This window comes from Sodiomyces alkalinus, assembly GCF_003711515.1.
Source record: "Sodiomyces alkalinus F11 unplaced genomic scaffold SODALscaffold_3, whole genome shotgun sequence".
NCBI classification, from domain to species: domain Eukaryota; kingdom Fungi; phylum Ascomycota; class Sordariomycetes; order Glomerellales; family Plectosphaerellaceae; genus Sodiomyces; species Sodiomyces alkalinus.
Window position 1 is genome coordinate 1,368,778 of NW_021167081.1, and position 18,941 is coordinate 1,387,718.

Consider the following 18,941-nt stretch of genomic DNA (forward strand, 5'->3'; position numbering starts at 1 on the left):
GTATGGGTTAATGCTTCGTACCTAGGTATCTCCTTTCTCCAAGCTCTCGAAGATTGTTCAGGTCCCTCGAGGTGTATTACGGATATCTTTTAGATGATAAGCTCCTTCCATGATGTTGCCATACTCGTTGAGCTTCACCCAGTCTATTCAATCATAACGAGCCGCCCATGACGGTACGCGAGGATTAGCGTCGCGAGCAATGAAACCATGAACCCCCCGGAGGACCAGCATTCTCAAGATGCTGGATAACGAGATGCTTGCTAATAACGTCGAGAAAACGCCACAAAGATGCCAAAACCAGCGGGTTGAGCAACACGAGCCTCGGTTGGTCAAGACTCCAGGGGCTGAGCTCGTTGCCCCCGGTCAGGTCGGTCAAGCAGACGCCAAGCAGACCGATCTGCCGTCCCTGTTTATGTAGTCAGTTTTGTGTCACCGTGCGATCCCAACAGGACGGGCGTCGGGAACAGACAGCGTGCACGTTCCTCTTGAGAGAGTTCCGAGTACGGTATTACTAAGATAATGCGCGAGAAGGAGAGGAGAGCGGTGCAGACTTCGTATATGTTAGAGACTGCTTTTGCAGGTACTTCGTAACTGTTGGCAACTCATTGCTACCTTATCCAGGCGCCTTGACCCGCATCGTAAGTATATAAGTACTTCGTACCAGTGATTCGTAGTGTCTATCCGTTACTCGATAGCCATCAGGAACGGGTTCAAGAGAGCTCCGAAATGCTGCCGTGCCCTCATGTGGCTGAAAGTCCGAGACACACGGCTCGGGCACACCGCCTTAAATCGCTGGTGAAAAAGCTAACGATTTTATTACGGATACATACAGATAGTCAATACTATCACGGCTTAGAACGTTAGCCGAGTGCGGCTCCGTAGCGAGCTAAGCGCCGGCATAGGCCATGGACCTGCCTGCTTCGTCCGAACTACTTCGTACCTTAGTGAGGAACGTGCGCATGAAATGAACTGCTTGCGCGTCAACCCTCGTCTTGATCCTTTCGAGAGTGATGTGGGGCGCGGACCATGGGCAGGCAAATGATATACCTGCCTGTCCAACTCCTGAATCCTCTCGGCATCTGAAGGAAGCTCGACCATTGTTTTGGGGGGCAGGGTCGTATTTCGTAATTAGTCCGTACCATGAATGAGCTCCTCGTCCGACGGTTCTTGCTGCTTCTCTTGGTTTGCACCGCGACCCCCACTTCCATCTATCTTTGCTTGTCAAAACGATAAAACTTGCTGTTCTTTACCTGGGGGGTTATTCATGGTTGGGATTCTTTTAGCGGGGAAACGGGACTTGCCAGACGCGGCGATCATGAAGTGGAAAGTACACGTACATGAGCACGGAGTAACGTGGTCGAGTTACATATCTACGAGATGGGAGGTAGACCCCCTCGGTGAATACCCCACCCGACTAGGAGTGAGGTGCGCCGCGAAATGGACCTGGTGTGGGCTCGGGGGTTCCGTGGGGGGCAGGGGGTCAGCTTCGAAACAGTTAATACTCCGTAACTTATGCATACAGCGTAAGGTATTGGTGCCTACCTCCATGCATCTCAGCGGCACAGAAGGAGCGTAGTATGGTGTTCGGAACATTAGATGGTGTGCGTCCTTGGAACTAACCAATCTAGAACCATGGCTGGCGAAAGAAGGCTGTGCAAGAAGAGATGTTTCTGCTGTTCCCAGATCGCGTGTCGGCGTCTTCCGGGGAAAGCCGCCAGGCGCTTAGAAGCGAGATGCTATCGAATCAAGAGTAATAGTAGCCACACTCCGTTGCCTTGACGTACCTAGAGGGCGTTGGTCCTCGGTGCGGCAATAAATCGACCTTACTGGCATTGGTACATATGCATCAACTCTGCAGTCTGTACACAGTACAGGGGAGATTGTGATGTGCTAGAAGACGTCTCGTATGAATCGCTTTCTGGGGGTGAGGAGTGACGTTGTCGTGATGCTGCTATATATCTGCCTTTATATCGTTGGGTATAAGGACCTGACTGGCTTGGAAACCTAGGCTTGAGGCCGCCCACCTGCGTCCGAAGGAACTGTGTGCGGACGGCCTGCTTCACCTGCCGTACCAGGCTGGATGAGTGAGAAATCTCCCATGCAGACCGTGATGTAATGCCGCTGGATCGTACACTTACCCAGCAACCAGGTAACCAGTGAGGAGACAGTAGACAAATAAGCGAGGCCTCCTACGGTAACTCGGTCAAAGACGCCTGTCTCGGCCGGTATATCAGTAATTAATTAGTGTTCTTCCGACGTGCCGTCCCGTTCCCTCCATCGATGCGCAACGTCATGTGCTCGTTGACAGAGAGGAACAAAGGGGCTCGTCGTTCAGCCAACCCATCAAGCTTACCACACCCACCTACCTACATGGGCCTCGTTCTTGATCTTTCCGCGAGAAGCGTCGTATAGCTACCAACCAGCCGCAAGCATCCCTCAATACCGCCTCATGTACTTACGTCTCCTGTAGTCCCGACATGTGATCGCGAAGCGGCAGATTGGGGCCCCTTTTTCACCACCCCGCAATTGCCCGCCCTACCTCTGATCAGGAGTGCATGGGGAAGAGGCGGGAGCGAGTAAGGCCGAGGCGGAGAAGAGGACCCTTTTCATTCTTTTCATTTCACAGCAAGTTTGCCGGGAAAGGGAACAGGGGAATCTGTTCATACACACACGTGTAGAATAGGCGGCAGTATGCGACGTTTTGAGCCCCTGCGATGTACATGTATGTATCCGTAATAAGTCATCGCGTTGCTTTTCATTTGGGGAATGGGCAGTTGATATTCGCTCCTCAAACAGTCGGACTCGCCGGCTGGGCAGGCTGGTTACAGCCGACATTTCATGTTATCTGGTTGCATTAGCGTAGTCCCACAGCGGCCACCCCTGCTGACATGCCATGATTTACCCCCTGCTCGCCTGCTGCCTGAACTTCGATCTGCACCTGCGGTCTGGCTCGAAAAGACGGATGGCTCCGGCATTACTGAACGACTCCTGAACAATCCCCTCCTTCGGGCGATTAGATCGTAGAAGTCATTACGACTACCGCCCACCCTCCCTCTGAAGTACGGATATGTGCGTACTCCGTGCGGTACGAAGACTGAAACAATTCGAGTGTTCCGGCGGTCAAAATTATGTCGACGCTTGTATATGGACCCCTCTACTACGCGTGTACAGTAGAATATCTCTCGGACACGCCGCCGCTCTGTTACCCACCGTCTTCTCGAAGGTCGCCGACAATCAATTGCTTCGCAGCAGCAACTGAAAGCTCGATCTACACGGCTGAAACCCAGCCTCTACTAGACATCACGGGCACCACAAGCTTGTCGGTTGAACCGGCACTGTGCAACTCTGGAGAATCTGCGCTGATATTAGGGTGTTGCGTGTAGGTCGAAAATGGTGGGGGACATTCAAGAAGATGAATACCTGGTACTGTAACTACCTTAAGGTATGTAGCTTGAGGAACTAACTGGGGACATTCTTATAATTCAAATCCCCTTTCCCCTCTACTCTTTAACACGAGTGTCTATTAATTTTTGATTCCTACTAAAACCCATCTTTTTTGGTTGGTTATCCGTACTAATTACTTTGTCCGTCGCCTCTGAACCCCGTATTCAGAACCGAAGCAGAGGAAAGTATTCGAGTACAAAGGGGGGATTATTAATATAGGAGTACAAATGACCCCCCTTATGTACGTTGTACGGATAACTGTTCCAGTCTCCTCCCTTTCCCCGCTGTACCGCAATCGGCCAAGCCGCCAGCTGCCCTTTAAAGCCCCCAACCCAGCCTGGAACATTCCACCACTAGGTAAGGTACCCACCCAATTTCAACCCCAGGGGAATCCGGGGCTCTACAAAATACGTTGTATCCATCCCACACTTCCTTTGTCCCCACTCCCTAAATCCTCCTCTCTCTCGTTGGTCACATCTCCATCATTATGCCAACCCAAGCACCTACCAGGTCCGGCGTCTAGCATGCCCGCCCACCCACCCTCTCTCTGTCCTCTCCCACTGCATTTGATGCTGCATGTCATTCCCTCGGAATTGTTTGTCTCCATCCTGGCAGGAATGCCGCTGGCGGGTCAATAAGAAACCAGCATCCCATCCCCTCCGTCTCCAACAACGGGAAACCTGTTGGGCTTTGCTGCATGTGTGCGGCAGGAGATGCGTTACATACGCGCGCTTAGCTTTCGAGAGGGAACGGGGCAGGCGCGGCATGCTGGGACAAACCATCGCCGTCGCAGCAAGAGCAGAAGAGGATCCGGAGGAGCGCATGTCGTAGGTCCTTGGTGCTGGTGCTTGGCGGTCCGTGTCTTCTTCTCTCTCCTCGTCGTCGCTTGTCCGTCCCGGGTTCGCTGGGGAGGGCTCGGCGCCGCCCGTGCAGCCTCATCTTCAACTGCCACCGTATCAGTATCAGTATCGGTATCAGTGCTACTCCTGCGCCTTCTCGTCGGTTTGACTGGTGGGGTTGTGGGGGTTGGTTGGCCCAACGGACTTTTGACGAGAGCCGTGTTCCTGTCTTTTGCTGACGCGCTTCGGGGGGTGCTTGCTCTGCCCGCGGGTCTCGATCCTGGGGAGGAGCCCGTCGAAGATGCCCACGTACGGGTCTGGCTGGTTTCCCTTGCTATCCGATCTGGTTCCCTTCACGGTGCCCGTTTGCTGGCCGTTCTTATCCATGGCTGTAGCGTTCGGTGTAACGTCGAGAAGCGCGGCGGTCTGCGAGTACCTGCCAGTTAACATTCATTACCGCATGGTAAGTTCTTATGACTTTTGTCATTGCTTTCTGCGGTGGCATCGACGTTCTCCAATACAGCACTTACGGCGTTTTCTTGCAATCTCCGCAGAAGGGCGTCGTCGTCCTCCTCTTTTGTAAAGACAGAGCTCCCAACTGGGTCGGTCGAAGGGTTCGAGGGATGGGGAGGTGAGTGAAGCGGGTTGTCTGACTGCTGCCACATCGTCTTGAACCACGGAGGAAGGACCTGATATATAGTCCTTCAACAACAGCCCCCGAATAAGGAAGGGCACTTTGTGCTTGGAGTGCCGAGATGTCGACTTTGACTGACAGAGGAAGAACGAAGAAAAGATGAAAAGAACTTCGGGATATTGCCCCGCCCTTTTGTCGGCTCGTGGCTCAAGACAAGATAGCGGCGAAGGCTTTTCAGAGTGGACTACGTTGTCGAGAGGATCCCAATATCAAGAAGCGGAAATCGGCTCCTGTACTGGGTCTAACCGATCAGCCCTTGGCCAATTTGCAAAGACGGCCGATGGTGTAGACGAGGGAAGACGAGCCAAAGAAGATGCAAGTCCCAACCGTAATGTGGCGCTCTACCTGCCTAAAACCGGCATGCTGGATATCAGCGACGAGTGATAGCTGGAGAACTCGCATGAGCAAAAAGTAAGGGACTTTCGGGGGCTTTCTCCGGGAGATTTGGCGCGTCCTTGGCTCCCTGTGATTCTCTATGATGTGAGTGACGGGCAACAGACGAGCGGAGTACAGTTGTATACGGAGAAAGAGACGGGTACGAGAGAGGAGTAGCAGGAGGATGCAGGACAGGGCCCAGGGGAAGTCAGATCAAGATAGCCAAGTTGAGTAAGTGGGCTGAACAAAAGTCCCATCGTGACATATCATGTGTGCGCTTGATAGGATAGAGAGCTTGGCCAGTTTGTCGGAATACGCAAACTGTCAGCACCACGGGGTATACGGAGTAATTAGTTAGTGATTGTATTTAACATGGGCTGGTTCGCCCTGCCTAATTGCCAGGCATGGTCCTAGAGAGGGATAGAGCAAAGATTCGGGTTTCTTGATTCGTCGTTTTCCGCACCCGTCAATTCTTCCAAGCCGAGGATGACCAGCTAGCGACCCAGCGGGTTTGTCCATTACAGGGGACCTGGGGCGCGGGGGGCTACCGTGCCAGAGGGGCCGAAATCTGGTCAGGACCGTCGTCCCTTCTCGTCGACTGTCGCATCGTCTTGGACTTTTCGCCGACTTCGACAGAATAACTATCCGACCCCGTGTGTAGGGTTGACGATGGTCGGTCGCCTAAGGCTACAGTAGGTAGCTACCTACGTATTGGGGCTAAATCAATGAAATCTTGAATGTATGCCTGCATGCATTGTATTGTTCACATCATTGACTCCTGTAGTCTCACAATTGCAAGGTCGCGAGTCTCACTATGTCAAGCGGGCATTCCAACTCGCTAGACCAGGAGAGTAAAGCGACCCCCATCAAAGAATTCCAGGGTAGTACTTATCCGTGCGCACCACGGCCTCTAGTACATCTGCCGTTGCGTTTTCGCAGTCAATCGGAGATACAAGACCATCAGGAGGCGAAAAGAGGTACGGAAGACGACGATCGATCCTTTTCTTCTTGACTGACGCTGCCGAGGCTTAATGTGTAGGGAACCAATGCAAGGCACACGGAAAAATTCGAAAAGGCGTGAAATGAGAAAAGGATCTTTGCCACAGGCGCCGAAGCCGGGATGGACGAACGGTCGTAGTGGTGGGGGGCGGAAGACTGCAACTTCCTGAACTCTCAGCCGAGGCTTTTGCGGATTCCCCTTTGGATGCCGTCCAGTAATCATGAATTGCCTTCGTGGGTTGCTGCGCAGATGAGGCTCTCCTTCGTACGAAATACTGCACGCCCGCCCGCCCGTTCTCGCAGTACAGACCTGTCAGCTAGGTAGTTTATTTTGCGTTGACTGCAAACAACACCAAGATACTTGCCGTGACTTCTTTACATTCACCATGGCGGGAAAAACACTGCTGTTTCTAGTCATTCTGAAAGCCACAGCGCCTTACCTACTCCGTACTCGTGTGAATACGGCAGCAAAAGCCAAGTCGAATGAATAGCTGGCAGAAGCAGGCGAAGTGCCCGCCACAGCTCCCTTGACGGCACAATGAGACTGATCGTATGGGGGTACGGAGTAGATATCCCGTAAATGAAGCAATCCCGTACCCGTGTGGGTGAGTGGAATAATCATTTATGCAGCCAGCAGCAATCTTGCGGATATGGCGGCTAAATGGGGGTTACGGTGGCCCATATTGCGCTTCTGCTGACGCTGAAGCTGGTGCAGAACGAAATAAACGACTGCGGCGTCTTCCTTCCTCTGGGCCTTTGCTGGGCTGCATGGTACGACTCGCGACATCCGCAGTACATAAGGTGCCCGATGACCGAATCGCGCTTGGGTCGCAAGCAGCAGCTCGCTTAACCACCAAGAAAGAGTTCTGACGTGGCAACCCCATTCTTCCTCGTCAGGCCATGTTCGCATCTGGACCAACGTGTATGTTGCTCTGCGTCACTTGCAGGCTCCCATCGCAATCCATCCATGTGGCCTAGTACTTCGTAGAATGGCAGGTAAAATGTCCCGACCCCGGACCTTGTACAACGTACATTGTACACCAAGGTGGTCCGAGAGATCCCAGAGAAACAATCACGAACGAGTGCATGGGTGGGGGGTTTCCTGCGAGACATGTTGAACATCCCTGGTTGAACCCCCTCCATTTCGATCATGAAGACATGGACAGTTTGGCGCTAAGGCCCAGTGACTACCCCTGATTGGCACGACTAAGACTAGCTGGCACTACCTAGATGGGCAAGTTCTCCGGGCTAGGGAACAAGACCCCGGGCGCCCTACCGTGCACTAGGTCCCCCATGGTACATTAGCAGTTACCGTGCTGTGTAGGTATGAAGTATTCGTACATACTGTACTCTGCGTGTTCATCCCCTGGAACACCCCCCTGTTCCTTGCCATGTCCGAAGGTGTTCATATAATTACCCCCGTCCCCCTGCTCCTCCACCAAGCGACCTTGCTGTCTCGAAACGGCTGGAGCGACAGCGTAATGTTCGTTCATCATCGAAGGTTTCGAAGAGGCTTTCTCGCTTGACAATTACCCAGCTTCTTCAATCGATGCGCAGCCAGCAACGTTCAACTCATCTCACCGACATTCAGTATCTCACGACCGATCGAAAAACCCGGGCCAGCCCACCCCGCCATGGAGGCTCCTTTGATCGTGCCTTCCAAAAGAAAGGCTTCTACCACCGACTCGGATGGCGATGACACAGCTAGCCTGGGCTCGCGAACCAAGGCCCGAAAGCGAGTACCCACGGAAATCTGGGAGGCCAAACGGCCCATCATTACGAGGCTGTACCAGGAAGAGAAGAAGTCGTTGAAAGAGGTTATGGATATTATGGAGAGGGAGCATCAGTTTGTCGCAACGTAGGTCGCTGAGAGTCCCCTCCCCTCCCCCCTCCCCTCTTTTACCACGTGTGTGTGTGTGTGTGTGTGTGTGTGTGTGTGTGTGTGTGTGTGTGTGTGTGTGTGTGTGTGTGTGTGTGTGCTTGATTTGGGTGGCCTTTTCTTATTCTCGTTGATAGCGTCAAGATGTACAAGTCCAGGATTTGGAAGTGGGGCCTCGACAAGAAACTGAAAGGCGACGAGGTGCTCGCCATCCTCATCCTCAAACGAGACCGAGATGCGCTGAACAAGCCGTCCGAATTTCGAATCCGTGGTCAGCCGGTCGACTTCGAGAACATCAAGCGCTACGTCAAGCGAAACCCGTCCCTCATGGCTAAGCTCCGCGCTGGCCATGCGCCCAGTAGTCAGACGACACGCGAGGTCACCTGCCGAACGCCGTCCCCGTCGCCCAGTCCCCATGCCGGCATCGGCCCACCTACCGAACTGCAGAACGTGGAGAACGTGCTGGGCCTTTTCCGAGACTATGTTGATGGCTCCTTCTCGTCGGGGGCCTGGCACTGCGAGTACGATGTGGACTGCACAAACAGCCGATTCGACCAAGGAAACCGGAGCAACGACCTGTTCGAAAGGATTATTGCCAGCTTTGCGCTGGTAAACAGGTGCATGATGCGGGGGGACAAGATCAATATCAACAGCGTTCTCGGCCCGTCGTTCGAGTCGCTTAAGGAGATTGTGGCAGCAGAGAGTCCCGACTTCGTAGCAAGGACGGTGTGTCTCCTCTGGTACCTTGATCGGCATCACAAGCATGACCTTTTACGGCTGGTGCTCGATTACCTGGCTGGGCTGGTCCCCATCGTGCTCGGTCCGCACCACATTTTGGCGCACATTTGGAGGCGACTGAGCGCGACCAGTTTTTCCGATTATCACGAGTTGTCGATGCGACTGTATTCGCTCTTGCTTCCCCAGATCGAGGAGCGGGCCGGCCCTGCGAACTTCCTAACCCACCTGCTCTACAGTGACTACGTCGACTGCGTGTTTGCTCGACATGGACCCGAGGATTGCGAGGGGACGCTGAGCAGGCACCTCGCCCGAGCAGAGGCGTCAGGGAAGCGGCATGCGTGGCTGGGGGATATGGCGCTATCCCACGCGGGGATCCTAGCAGCCTGCAAGGAAAGGCAGGGCCGCTTGGACGAGGCGGTGCAAGTGTTGACAGGCTATATGAACGCGTATAAGATGACGGAGGAGCAGGAAGCTGCCATCAACCTGGAGTTGGGGGTCAAGTATTATCGCATGGGTAATTTGTCTGCGGCCATCATATCGTTCCAGTCGGCGGCAAGGCTCGCGCTGACGTCTGACGCCGACGAGCGCCTGTCCATGACGGCCCTCGCAAACCTGGAGAAGCTGCTTGCAGAGACGGGGAGACCTGACAAAGCTGAGCGGGTACACCAATACCGAATGGATCGACTTGCTGCTTTTGCGGAGAAGTCGGCTTGCATTTCCCGAGGATGCGATGACGACGAAGACGCCGACGGTGAAAGCGATTCGGTGCCCAGTGACATGGGGGAGTTGCCTGAGTGGCTGTGGACGTGCCGCGACGACGACGAGGGTTCGATGTCGAGTTGGCCCCGTGCCACCACAGCGTGCGCGTATAATAGTGGCAAGGCCACTTTTGTTCCTGTTCACCCGGCGGTCGCAATAGATTGGCCGGAGGCGCCACATCCGTCGGCGTCGCCATCCGCCATGGGAGCTGAATTCTCACCCCGACCGGATTCCAGCGTGGCTGGGACGGAGGCGGGTTACTATTATTCTCCGGACTTGGGGATACCGTAAGGGTTTTCAGTTCAGCGGCAAAGCATCGTGAAGCTCGCCGAACACTCACTGTGAGAAATCGACCAAGTAACTGATCTACTCACCGGCTTCCCGACACCTTGGTTGCCGTGGCCATCGAAAGCAAGCCTCTTGATGAGAGGAAGTACAGGCCAGCCGCCAAGCGTAACGGAGAGCAAACTGAGATGCCGTCTGAACAAGTCGCCAACAGCCAAAGACACCACAGTATAGCGAGAAAACAGAAAGACCTTGTGATCATGGATAACAGACTTTCGATTCGACGTTTCTCGACGGTGATGAGCGGACGATTTAAGGCATCCATCGCGAAATTCAGGGCCATCTCTCAAAGTTCGGTCCGGTCGAGCGCGGCGCGACGTTACGTCTACGTGCCAATCCAAGCCTGCCTCATGTTCTTATACGAAGTTAAGAGAACGCTGCGCCCCGGCTTGCAGCGAGGACCATCATTGTGTGTCTATCCACAAGACAATATCATGAACATGAAAGAAAGGAGGGAACGGCAAAGCAAAGATGCTCAATTCGTCGGTGTCGATTTCTGGGAGCTGAAATTTTGTGACCTCTGACGAGCGAGGGCTGGGTTTATGTCCAAGGTCTTGTCCAGACGTCAAAAGCCTCAGGTGGTGTGCGGGAGAAGGCGAGGGGAATTGATAATGTCAGAGGCACGCCAAAGTGAAGGACAGGAAAGGACAGGCCAAGGCGGCGAAGGAGTATCCGTATCCAGGATATTTGCTGGCAGTTACCTGCCTTAAGTACCTTAGGAGGAAAAGAACAGGTGCGTCCGAGACGTAGCTGCCCTTTACTCGCGAATGACAGAGCGGAGGAGTCTAAGGTAGTCTCGACCTCCGAGTCGGGAAGGAACAAATGACACTGATGATATAGTGCTTCTAAGTGTACCCTCAGTCCCGAGGTCGACGGATGTCTCGATATTTACTTTGTACATACCAGTACACCCTCCAAATAAATCCCTGTGTAATATATATAGTCCGGCGTTCCTTGGTCTAGTTGAACTCTCCGTAGATATCCTGAAACTCGAAAAACCACTCCTACGTAAGGTAGGTATGTGTGTTTGCTGATGCCTCCTAGATACCAAGAAGCATGCAATTCCTCTGCGTATTTACGTAGCTTGTGATCTGTTCTGGCCGTATAACCCTTTGCGTCCCTTTATATCGGGCAGACAGTTTCGGTCACCGATGTTACGTTGTATATGCTCAACGACACCCATGGTGAGGTGCTACCTTACGTATCCGTACTGATACACACCAATCACCGTTGTCCAATTATGGGAGGAGATTGGCCACCGTGGAGCAGTCGAGGCCAACGACACGAGGATTGAGAGGGTGAAAGAAGGAAAGAAAAGAACAAAAAGGAGGGCTGCAGTCTTCGGAATATGCTCCGTATTACAGTAGTAAGGTAGTAGTCAGGTAGTGCCTACCTTGTCTGTTTCGGAGTCCTTCAACACATACCTTACAACAGACTTTCCCGGCTGGCTGTTCTGTACATAAAGTGGCTTGTATCAAAGACGTTCCAAGTGTCTTGCAAATGGAAAGCGCACCCCAGGATTGCCTCTCCCCGTTTAGAGTACAGTACTTTACGCCTAGGTACATGTACCTAATCACGCCTAGTACCTTAGCCGGCTGTCACCGCCGTCACTTGACTTGGCTGACATTCCACTGTCTAATGATTACTACACTAGTGCTGTTTCCGTTTCTGTCTCGGGTCATCTGTCATCTCGAAGCGAAGCATCCAAGGATGAGTCCTTCCTTCCTGTGGCCAAGCCCAGTCCACAGTGGTCACATGAGTGTTCTCGTTCGTCCAGCGCTTGTAAGGGGCCGGATGAGATGAAGGTTACGGTAGCCGTAAAGTACGGAGTACGGATACGTACTGAGGCTACAACTGGAGACCCGCCAAACCATAAGTCTAAACCGCCCTCCAACTCACAGCACGGGTGTGGGATTTTCCACTTATTTCCCACCCACGTATGCTTTTTTCTTCTCTTCTATCTCCCTACCTAGGTAGGTATGTAATTCTCCATACGAGTTACTCCACCTGCAATTCTTCTCCCCACCCTCCCTTCCTCTTCTCCTTCGTCCTCATTCAACGAATATGCGAATTGGACTTGTCCCACCCTGAACACAAACCCCGAACACCCCACCGCGATAAAAACAACCCAGGCTTTTTCGGCGTTCCAATTCACTGCAAATCTCGAATTGAACCCACCGCCGATACCACCATAAAACGGCGTTTGCACAGCCTAGGTCGCAGTCAACTTCTACCTAATTAACGGGCCACTGTGAACGACATCTCAGACCCGTCGCACTGTTTCTTTTCCTTCTCCCCATGCTCTCGTCATATCCAGTTAGACAAGGTTTTCCAATTCCACAAAGGCGACACGACTCGACTTCTCCCTCTGTCACCCACTACCTCTAACCCGGTGGCTCTTCCCCGTCTGATTTCCTTGCATCGCATCCATTGGGCTCGGGTTCCTGCTTTTCACGCTTGTCCGCCTGGCTTGACCCAATCCCTCTTCCGAGGAGGTGCTCTGTCCACCCTGACCGAGCACCCGAGGCGCAGCTGTGAGTCAAACTTGGTGTTCTTTATTTGCCTCAATAGCTGCATCTCGAGTCGACCGAATTAATGAGCTGACGCCCTCTTTGTCATTCTGAAAGCCTTCTAGGCAACGCTCCTCCTCCTCCCGTTGGCGCAGTTGCTGCGCCATCCGGCCCTCCCACTTTGTCGTTTGTCGACTGCTCTTCGACTACCCTTCAAATTCCTCTCCGACGCATAAGCCCTCGAATAACCATCTCCATTGTCGCGGCCTTTGCCCGACGCCCGATCCTTTGACCTCACCCTACTCGACATCCCAAGAAGCCTCACCTCCCCTCTTGCCCAGGTGCAGGTAGAACGACGACAAGGACCACGACGTCACTACCGGCGCATTGTCAAACATGCCCACCGGCTCAGCGTCGTCTTTGCCTTTTCCTAAACATCAAAACAAAGAAATCAATGGATCCTTAAATGGAAATTCAACTCCTTCAGTATTAAAATCCTCGAGGTCCCACTCAAATTTTCAACATGCAGTCACAAGCGCCCAGTACCGAGCTTCTTCCTCAAACTGTCAGTTCCAGTTGGACGACTCACATTCCATGACACCCCCGCCTCTGGGTACCGACCAACACTCCCGTACCGCCCCCGGCCCTCTTCAGATCGTAACCGACATCAACCTCGCCTCCCCGCCTCGGTCAGATTCCCTAGGCAGGAGCCTCTCCTCGGCCTTTCATCCCGTCTCCCGAACCCCTAGCTTTAAAAGAGCCATTGCTGCCGCCCTAGGCACGGGATCTGCTATCAACTCCCGAGTGCCCAGCCCTGTGATATCGGCCATGGGCGATGTCACCCCTCTGCCGTCACCCCTCCTCTCCGGAGATTCCCCCGGGCCTTGGAAGCGATTTGCCAATCGGTCGTCCTCCCGTGATCCGATGCCGAACGCGGCCTCCGATGCGGCCATTGTCTCGACCTCTAGCGAATCGTCAGGCGCCGCTCTTCTCAATGCGCCCAAGCGCAAAACCTACGCCAGCCTGGAGGGAGCGGAGGGGTCGGCTAAGACACCCGAGGGACTAGAAGGATCCGGTTCCGTCGAGCGTCACGGGCGCAACCGCAGCGTCAGCGAGTATGTTCCGGACCCTATGTCGATTCCGAGAAGGCAAAGCACCGTCTCAGGACCCCGCGTGAAGCCGGAAGAGTCTACGGGCTTGCGCGAGCCGCATCTTCGTCGTGAGGCCAACCTCGCCGAATCGCGTGGATTAACCCCGACAGTCGCACCGCCCCCAACTCCGCCTCCGAGCGAGTCGTCCAAAGATGCAACCGATCCGTCCGCCACCGAGAGCAAGCCCAAGGTGCAGGCCGAGTATTTTGAAGCTTGCCACAGAGACGGCGGAAAGAGGAGGAGATGGCGAGCCATCAAACTCCTCGGCCAGGGAACTTTTAGCCGGGTCATGCTGGCCACGAGCCAGGCGAATGGCGAGGAAGACGACGACCAGCCGATCGCCGGCCAGCCTGGCATCGTAACGCCTACCTCCGACAAGCCTTCGCCGCGCCGGAAGTGTCTAGTCGCTATTAAGGTATGCGAGCACGGCCCGAAAGGCGGTGCAAGCGAAGAGCGCATCGAGATGAGCCTCAAGCGCGAGTTGGAGATTATGCAAAGCATACATCACCCATCTCTCGTCCACCTAAAAGCCTGGAACATTGAGCCGTCTAGGGCTATACTCGTTCTCAGTCATTGCGCGGGTGGGGACTTGTTTGATGTGGCCACGGCCCACCGCGATGTTCTCCAGCCGGCCTTGCTGAGGAGGATGTTTTCCGAGCTGGTGGGCGCGGTCCGATATTTGCACGACCGCAAAATCTGTCATCGGGACATCAAACTCGAGAGTAAGTCGTTACAGGCGGATTCCCCTTCACTCCTTTCGCTCCGCCGGTCGTTCATACTGTCGTGCCGTCATGGAAGCTGACAAACAATCCCATCCAGATGTGCTTGTAAATCTCACAGCACCCGAACTGGCCGATCCGACGGTCGACTGGACCACCTACCCATACTCGGTAGTCACTCTCACGGACCTCGGTCTATCCCGGCGTATAGCCGACGACGAGAAGCTCGAAACCCGCTGCGGCTCAGAGGATTATGCAGCTCCGGAGGTCATCATGGGTTTACCTTACGATGGCCGTGCGACGGACGCTTGGTCGTTGGGAGTCTTGCTCTACGCCCTACTCGAATCCCGCCTTCCCTTTGACCCTTATCCCGGAACCGGCAACGACGGTCACCGCATGCGCAGCCGTACGAGCCATCGGATTGCGCGCGCCGAGTGGCGGTGGATCCAGTATGCTGGCGATGACGGCAACCACGAAGGCAGCATCGCCAAGTTCAAGGAGAAAGACATGCTCGGCGCCATGGAAATTACAGAGGGGCTCCTGATGCGAGCAAGGACGAGGTGGACGTTGGACAAGGTCGCCGCCAACGAATGGGTTGCAGGCGCCATTCAAGTCGAAGGCGGTATCCAATTTCGCGAAGAGGACGAGGGTGAGGAGGTCCAATGAAACTCGGAAAATGCGAGGCAGAAGCAAGCTCGACAGAGGCAAGAAGAGGCAAGAATTTCAAATTCCCGCGCCAAGATTGTTGACGAGGTCTTCTCGTCGCACACAGCAGAAAGAAGAAGTACGATATAGATACAGTGGACCGAAGACGGAGGATATGGTGGGATCGAAGCAAACACAAACCTTAGAGCAAGGGTCATGCAACGAGAATCGGCATGTCCCATGTCCCGTGGAGGATATTTTGATCTGAACAGGCAGAACGGAAAGAGGAGACGACGAGAAAGAAAGAGAAGAAATAAACAGAGACGAAACCAGCGATAGTGCTTTATTTTGGGAAGCGGAGAGCAATGAGCAGTGGCGGGTTATGAGTCGCAGTTTTTTCTTCTGTCTGTATCAGGATACCAATCGGTCATTTCGAACCATGATGCAGCAATATAGCCTTACTTTTTGAGTTCTTTACTCACCCTTCTATCTACCTTACTTATAATGGGATGTCTGAGCGTGTCGGTCGCGATGGATATATCGTGACCTACCCGGTAAGACCCTCAGCTTTAAAACACACCTAGGGTGTCTGAACCCTTGACAACAAGGAATGATATATGTTAAGTATGGGTATCAAGACTAAGCAGACGCCTACAACAGGCCGGTCTCAGTCAAAGCCACCAAGCCAACCTCGCCCCGTAAGTACCTCAACCCCCTTTTTTTCCCTTTCTCCTAGCGCAAACCCGCAACTCCCTTCCACCAAAAATGGCTCCTCGCTTCTCCTACCTCTCGTTCGGAAGCCTCTACTCCGCTTCGCCTATCCTGAAATGTTTACGGACAAACAAAAACAAAGAAAAGAAGAAGAAAAAAAACACGAAAACAAAAGAGCGACGTGCCCCAAATCAGGATAAATTAAATCCAAAAACGAGGCTTCCGAACAAAGAAAAGTCTCGCAACAAACACGCAATAACGCTTGTTCCACGGAGAAAGACGCCATGACCTTTCAGAACTCCTTCAGCAGAAGAAAAAAAAAAAGAAGAAAAACCGCAACACCACAGGCCCTGTGTAATAATGTAATAAGTACCAGAGACTTAAGACAAGAAGTCTCATCTGCTGCTGATGGGGCATCTATACTCGAGTTTTCCGACCAGTGGCTCCAGGATCTCGAGAGGGGAGACACGTTCGGTTTTGGGGGACCGGGGGGTATGGTGAGAGAAAAGAAGAAAAGAGTGGGAAATACGCAATGCCATGGAAACCACGAGCAAAGGCACAAAGGAAAACATAACTTTGCCATGCGAGGCTTGCGGTTGTGAAAAAGCCCGGTTCCAACGCCGAAACTCTTAAATGTTAAGAACACGCGGGGATCAACCAATTAAAGACGGGTTTTGCGAATCGAGGGAAGAAACAAAATGACGCAGGACAGGTCATAACGTCGTAATCGGCCAGCGACTTGGGACTCTGCTAGGCAGAAAGTATGGGGATGGGGGAGGAGAAAAATTAACAGGGAAAAGCAAGCAATGGTCGATGCAGACTAGGTCACATGATGATGCAGCATCCGCAGCCGTCCTTCTTTTTGCCCGCGTCCTCACCTGGCGGTTCAGGGACCCTCGTGACGGTTTGTTGACCAGACGCTTGTTGTGGCTGAGCGGTCGGAGGACGTGAGCTCGCCAGAGGACTCGGTAGCGGACTCCCCGGTGGCTTCTCGGAGATTCTGGGTATGGTCGAGTACGAGGTGCCCTGTTTTATCGCCGAAGAGCTCTTCTGCTCCGGTTTCAGCGGCCACTCGTCCGGCTGCCCCTGCTTCTCCTCGTCCTGCGACGCGCCGGAGGCGGCAGGTTCGGGAGGCCTGAGAAGGCCATCGTCCGTCAAGGGTCGGAATTCCTTGTCGTAGATGTTGCCGAATTTGCCCTCTTTCTCCCATTTCTCCTGCTGCAGGCGCTTCGCGACGGTCGGAAGAAGCTGCTGGTCGGGCGGTAGACGCGGGTCGGGCTTATAGGACCCGACCATCCAGGGAGGATCTCCTTCGGGTTGCTTGTTGTTGTTGCTGCCGTTGCTGATGGTGGGGCCTAGCTCGCCCGACCTCGTCGACGGGCGTGTCGTGCCGTTGCTGCTGTTGTTGGACCCGCTTCGGGTCTTAGGCCGGCCGTTGGCCGAACCGTTTGCCTTGGACACCGGGGCCGAGGTTTTACGTGATCCCGTTGCCGTGCCTTTCTTGGGCGAAACGTCCGTAGCAGACCGTCTAGAGTTGTGAGCGGGGTTGTTGAGAGCGTTGGCACTGCCACTCCTCGACCTTGTTTTGGGATAACTAATCGAATCATGCTCGCCTGCGGCGTCGCTCTGTGTCCGGCTGGCGGGAGACGATCGGTCGAGAAAGACTTCGGGAATCGGAACAGGGCTCGCCTTGGCCACGGGAATCTTGGAGCCTCCGTTCAGGGTTTCACTGGAGATCCAATACCCTTCGCGCTCCGCCTCGATTTCTTCGGGCCGGCGCAAATCCCAGCTCGGGTACTGGGTGTCGGTGATGTGATTCTCAGTGACGGTTGAATTCTTTCTGTGGCGCGAGGACGGAAAATTGCCATCTTGAGACTCCGAGCCCTCGGCCGAAGCAGAAGCAGAATGTGCTCGTTTCGGACCAGTGGGACGCTCGCGACTGTGACCCTTGCGGGGCCTGCTGCTGGCGCGGGATCGAGGAACTACGATGCCAGCAGCCTGCAGTTCTCGGCTCTCAATCTTGGCCAGCTTGTCGCGATGGATCCATTTTGAGTCCTCCTCTTCTCCAATCTCCGGCACCGCGCCTGATGTGGTGCGTTTATCACCTGTGCCGGCTCGTCTCGAGGATATATCATCGTGCAGGAAGGGCTTGGCCGAGGCGTCGGACGATCTATTGCTCCTATCCCATGAACGCGCCCCTTTCACGGAGGGAATGTGTTCACTCGAAGACTTCTTCTTAGAGGGAGGCAAAGGGTCGAAGCCATAGTCGTAAGGATTCGGCAGGTTTCCGTTTGTGCGTTGTTTGGTGGCGTTCTCATCGTTGTGCAGCGACGGCTTGTCTCCGGAAGGGCCCTGGTGGGATTATGCGGTTAGTGGCCCACGCTGGAGAAGAAGGGAAAAGCAAAGCAAGGTCTCATCTCACCGAAGGCTCCCACCCGTCGAGCGCATCATGACTGATCAAGGTCGAAGAAGGTATGGTGGCTGTGGAAGTCGGGGCAGCGGACATGGTCGCCATGCTGGCCAATTAAGAAAACTAATTGACTTTTTGAGAGGCGACGACCGAGCACCCCGAACCACGACGCGTGTGCCGGTCGGTCGAGACCGCCAAAATTCAAGACTTCTTCAAGAAAAGGCAGGCTTGGGGAGAGGGGGGTTACCTGCTGGTAAAGGCAAGAGAAAATATGGTATGATACGACCCGAAGGAGGGGGAAGTCCGGGCTGGTCTGATGGGTAGCGTTCGAAAAAATATCAAGGAGGAAAGCGTTGACCGATCGGCAACAACGCGGAGAGGATGAGGTCGAGAATGTGGCAGAAGCCCGTGAGAGTGGGAGGCAAAGCACCACCAAACGCAGAGGGCGATTGTGTTTTGTCCTGGTGGGTTTTTCGGTGAAAACAAGCTGGTGCTCGCCAATAGAAAAAGACTTTGTCTCAGAAGAGGATATAATTGTTAGCAGACCTCATGTAAGGGTCCGAATCGCTCGCATCTAGCCGGTAGGAGAAAAGGGGGAGGAGAGCAAAGCATTCAAATGTGGCCAAGGGGTCGGGGATGAATGATGCAGAGAAGGGCTGTACAGAGGGAAGAAAGCTGGTCAAGGCAGAAAGAAGGAATAATTCAGTCAAGGAGTGTGAGAGG

At 53.9% G+C, this 18,941-nt stretch overlaps 5 protein-coding genes across 5 annotated transcripts; 2 read left to right on the forward strand and 3 right to left on the reverse strand.

Moving 5' to 3' along the window:
* Positions 1–3,989: 3,989 nt before the first annotated feature.
* Positions 3,990–4,919, reverse strand: SODALDRAFT_332040 (hypothetical protein). Its single transcript, XM_028611602.1, has 3 exons — positions 4,814–4,919; positions 4,489–4,709; positions 3,990–4,389 (listed from the first exon to the last, which is right to left on the reverse strand). Exons 2-3 carry the CDS (start codon positions 4,668–4,670, stop codon positions 4,386–4,388), a joined length of 186 nt encoding a protein of 61 aa, XP_028467706.1. The 5' UTR covers positions 4,671–4,709; positions 4,814–4,919; the 3' UTR covers positions 3,990–4,385.
* Positions 4,920–6,242: 1,323 nt separating this feature from the next.
* On the reverse strand, positions 6,243–6,973 carry SODALDRAFT_377807 (hypothetical protein; the record flags this gene model as incomplete). The annotated part of the gene is made up of 2 exons (XM_028614933.1): positions 6,243–6,647; positions 6,792–6,973. The coding sequence occupies 2 exons, from the start codon at positions 6,971–6,973 to the stop codon at positions 6,263–6,265; spliced, it is 567 nt and encodes a 188-aa protein (XP_028467707.1). The 3' UTR covers positions 6,243–6,262.
* A 1,012-nt stretch (positions 6,974–7,985) lies between these two features.
* SODALDRAFT_323206 (hypothetical protein) lies at positions 7,986–10,018 on the forward strand (the record flags this gene model as incomplete). Its single annotated transcript, XM_028609790.1, has 2 exons — positions 7,986–8,209; positions 8,368–10,018. 2 exons carry the CDS (start codon positions 7,986–7,988, stop codon positions 10,016–10,018), a joined length of 1,875 nt encoding a protein of 624 aa, XP_028467708.1.
* Positions 10,019–11,237: 1,219 nt separating this feature from the next.
* Positions 11,238–15,360, forward strand: SODALDRAFT_377809 (kinase-like protein; the record flags this gene model as incomplete). Its single annotated transcript, XM_028614934.1, has 13 exons — positions 11,238–11,256; positions 11,342–11,370; positions 11,538–11,611; positions 11,727–11,854; positions 11,933–11,978; positions 12,071–12,273; positions 12,340–12,606; positions 12,708–12,841; positions 12,934–12,998; positions 13,119–14,455; positions 14,574–15,101; positions 15,136–15,236; positions 15,304–15,360. The coding sequence occupies 13 exons, from the start codon at positions 11,238–11,240 to the stop codon at positions 15,358–15,360; spliced, it is 2,988 nt and encodes a 995-aa protein (XP_028467709.1).
* A 1,161-nt stretch (positions 15,361–16,521) lies between these two features.
* Positions 16,522–18,590, reverse strand: SODALDRAFT_141018 (hypothetical protein). Its single transcript, XM_028606789.1, has 2 exons — positions 18,231–18,590; positions 16,522–18,160 (listed from the first exon to the last, which is right to left on the reverse strand). The coding sequence occupies exons 1-2, from the start codon at positions 18,321–18,323 to the stop codon at positions 16,634–16,636; spliced, it is 1,620 nt and encodes a 539-aa protein (XP_028467710.1). The 5' UTR covers positions 18,324–18,590; the 3' UTR covers positions 16,522–16,633.
* Positions 18,591–18,941: the final 351 nt, after the last annotated feature.

Bases quoted from the DNA above. Each gene is read 5' to 3' on its own strand.
- SODALDRAFT_332040 (XM_028611602.1), bottom strand. From the start codon at position 4,670: ATGGATAAGAACGGCCAGCAAACGGGCACCGTGAAGGGAACCAGATCG.
- SODALDRAFT_141018 (XM_028606789.1), bottom strand. From the start codon at position 18,323: ATGGCGACCATGTCCGCTGCCCCGACTTCCACAGCCACCATACCTTCT. The intron at 18,161-18,230 runs GTGAGATGAGAC...TAATCCCACCAG, and splicing joins TCGACGGGTGGGAGCCTTCG to GGCCCTTCCGGAGACAAGCC.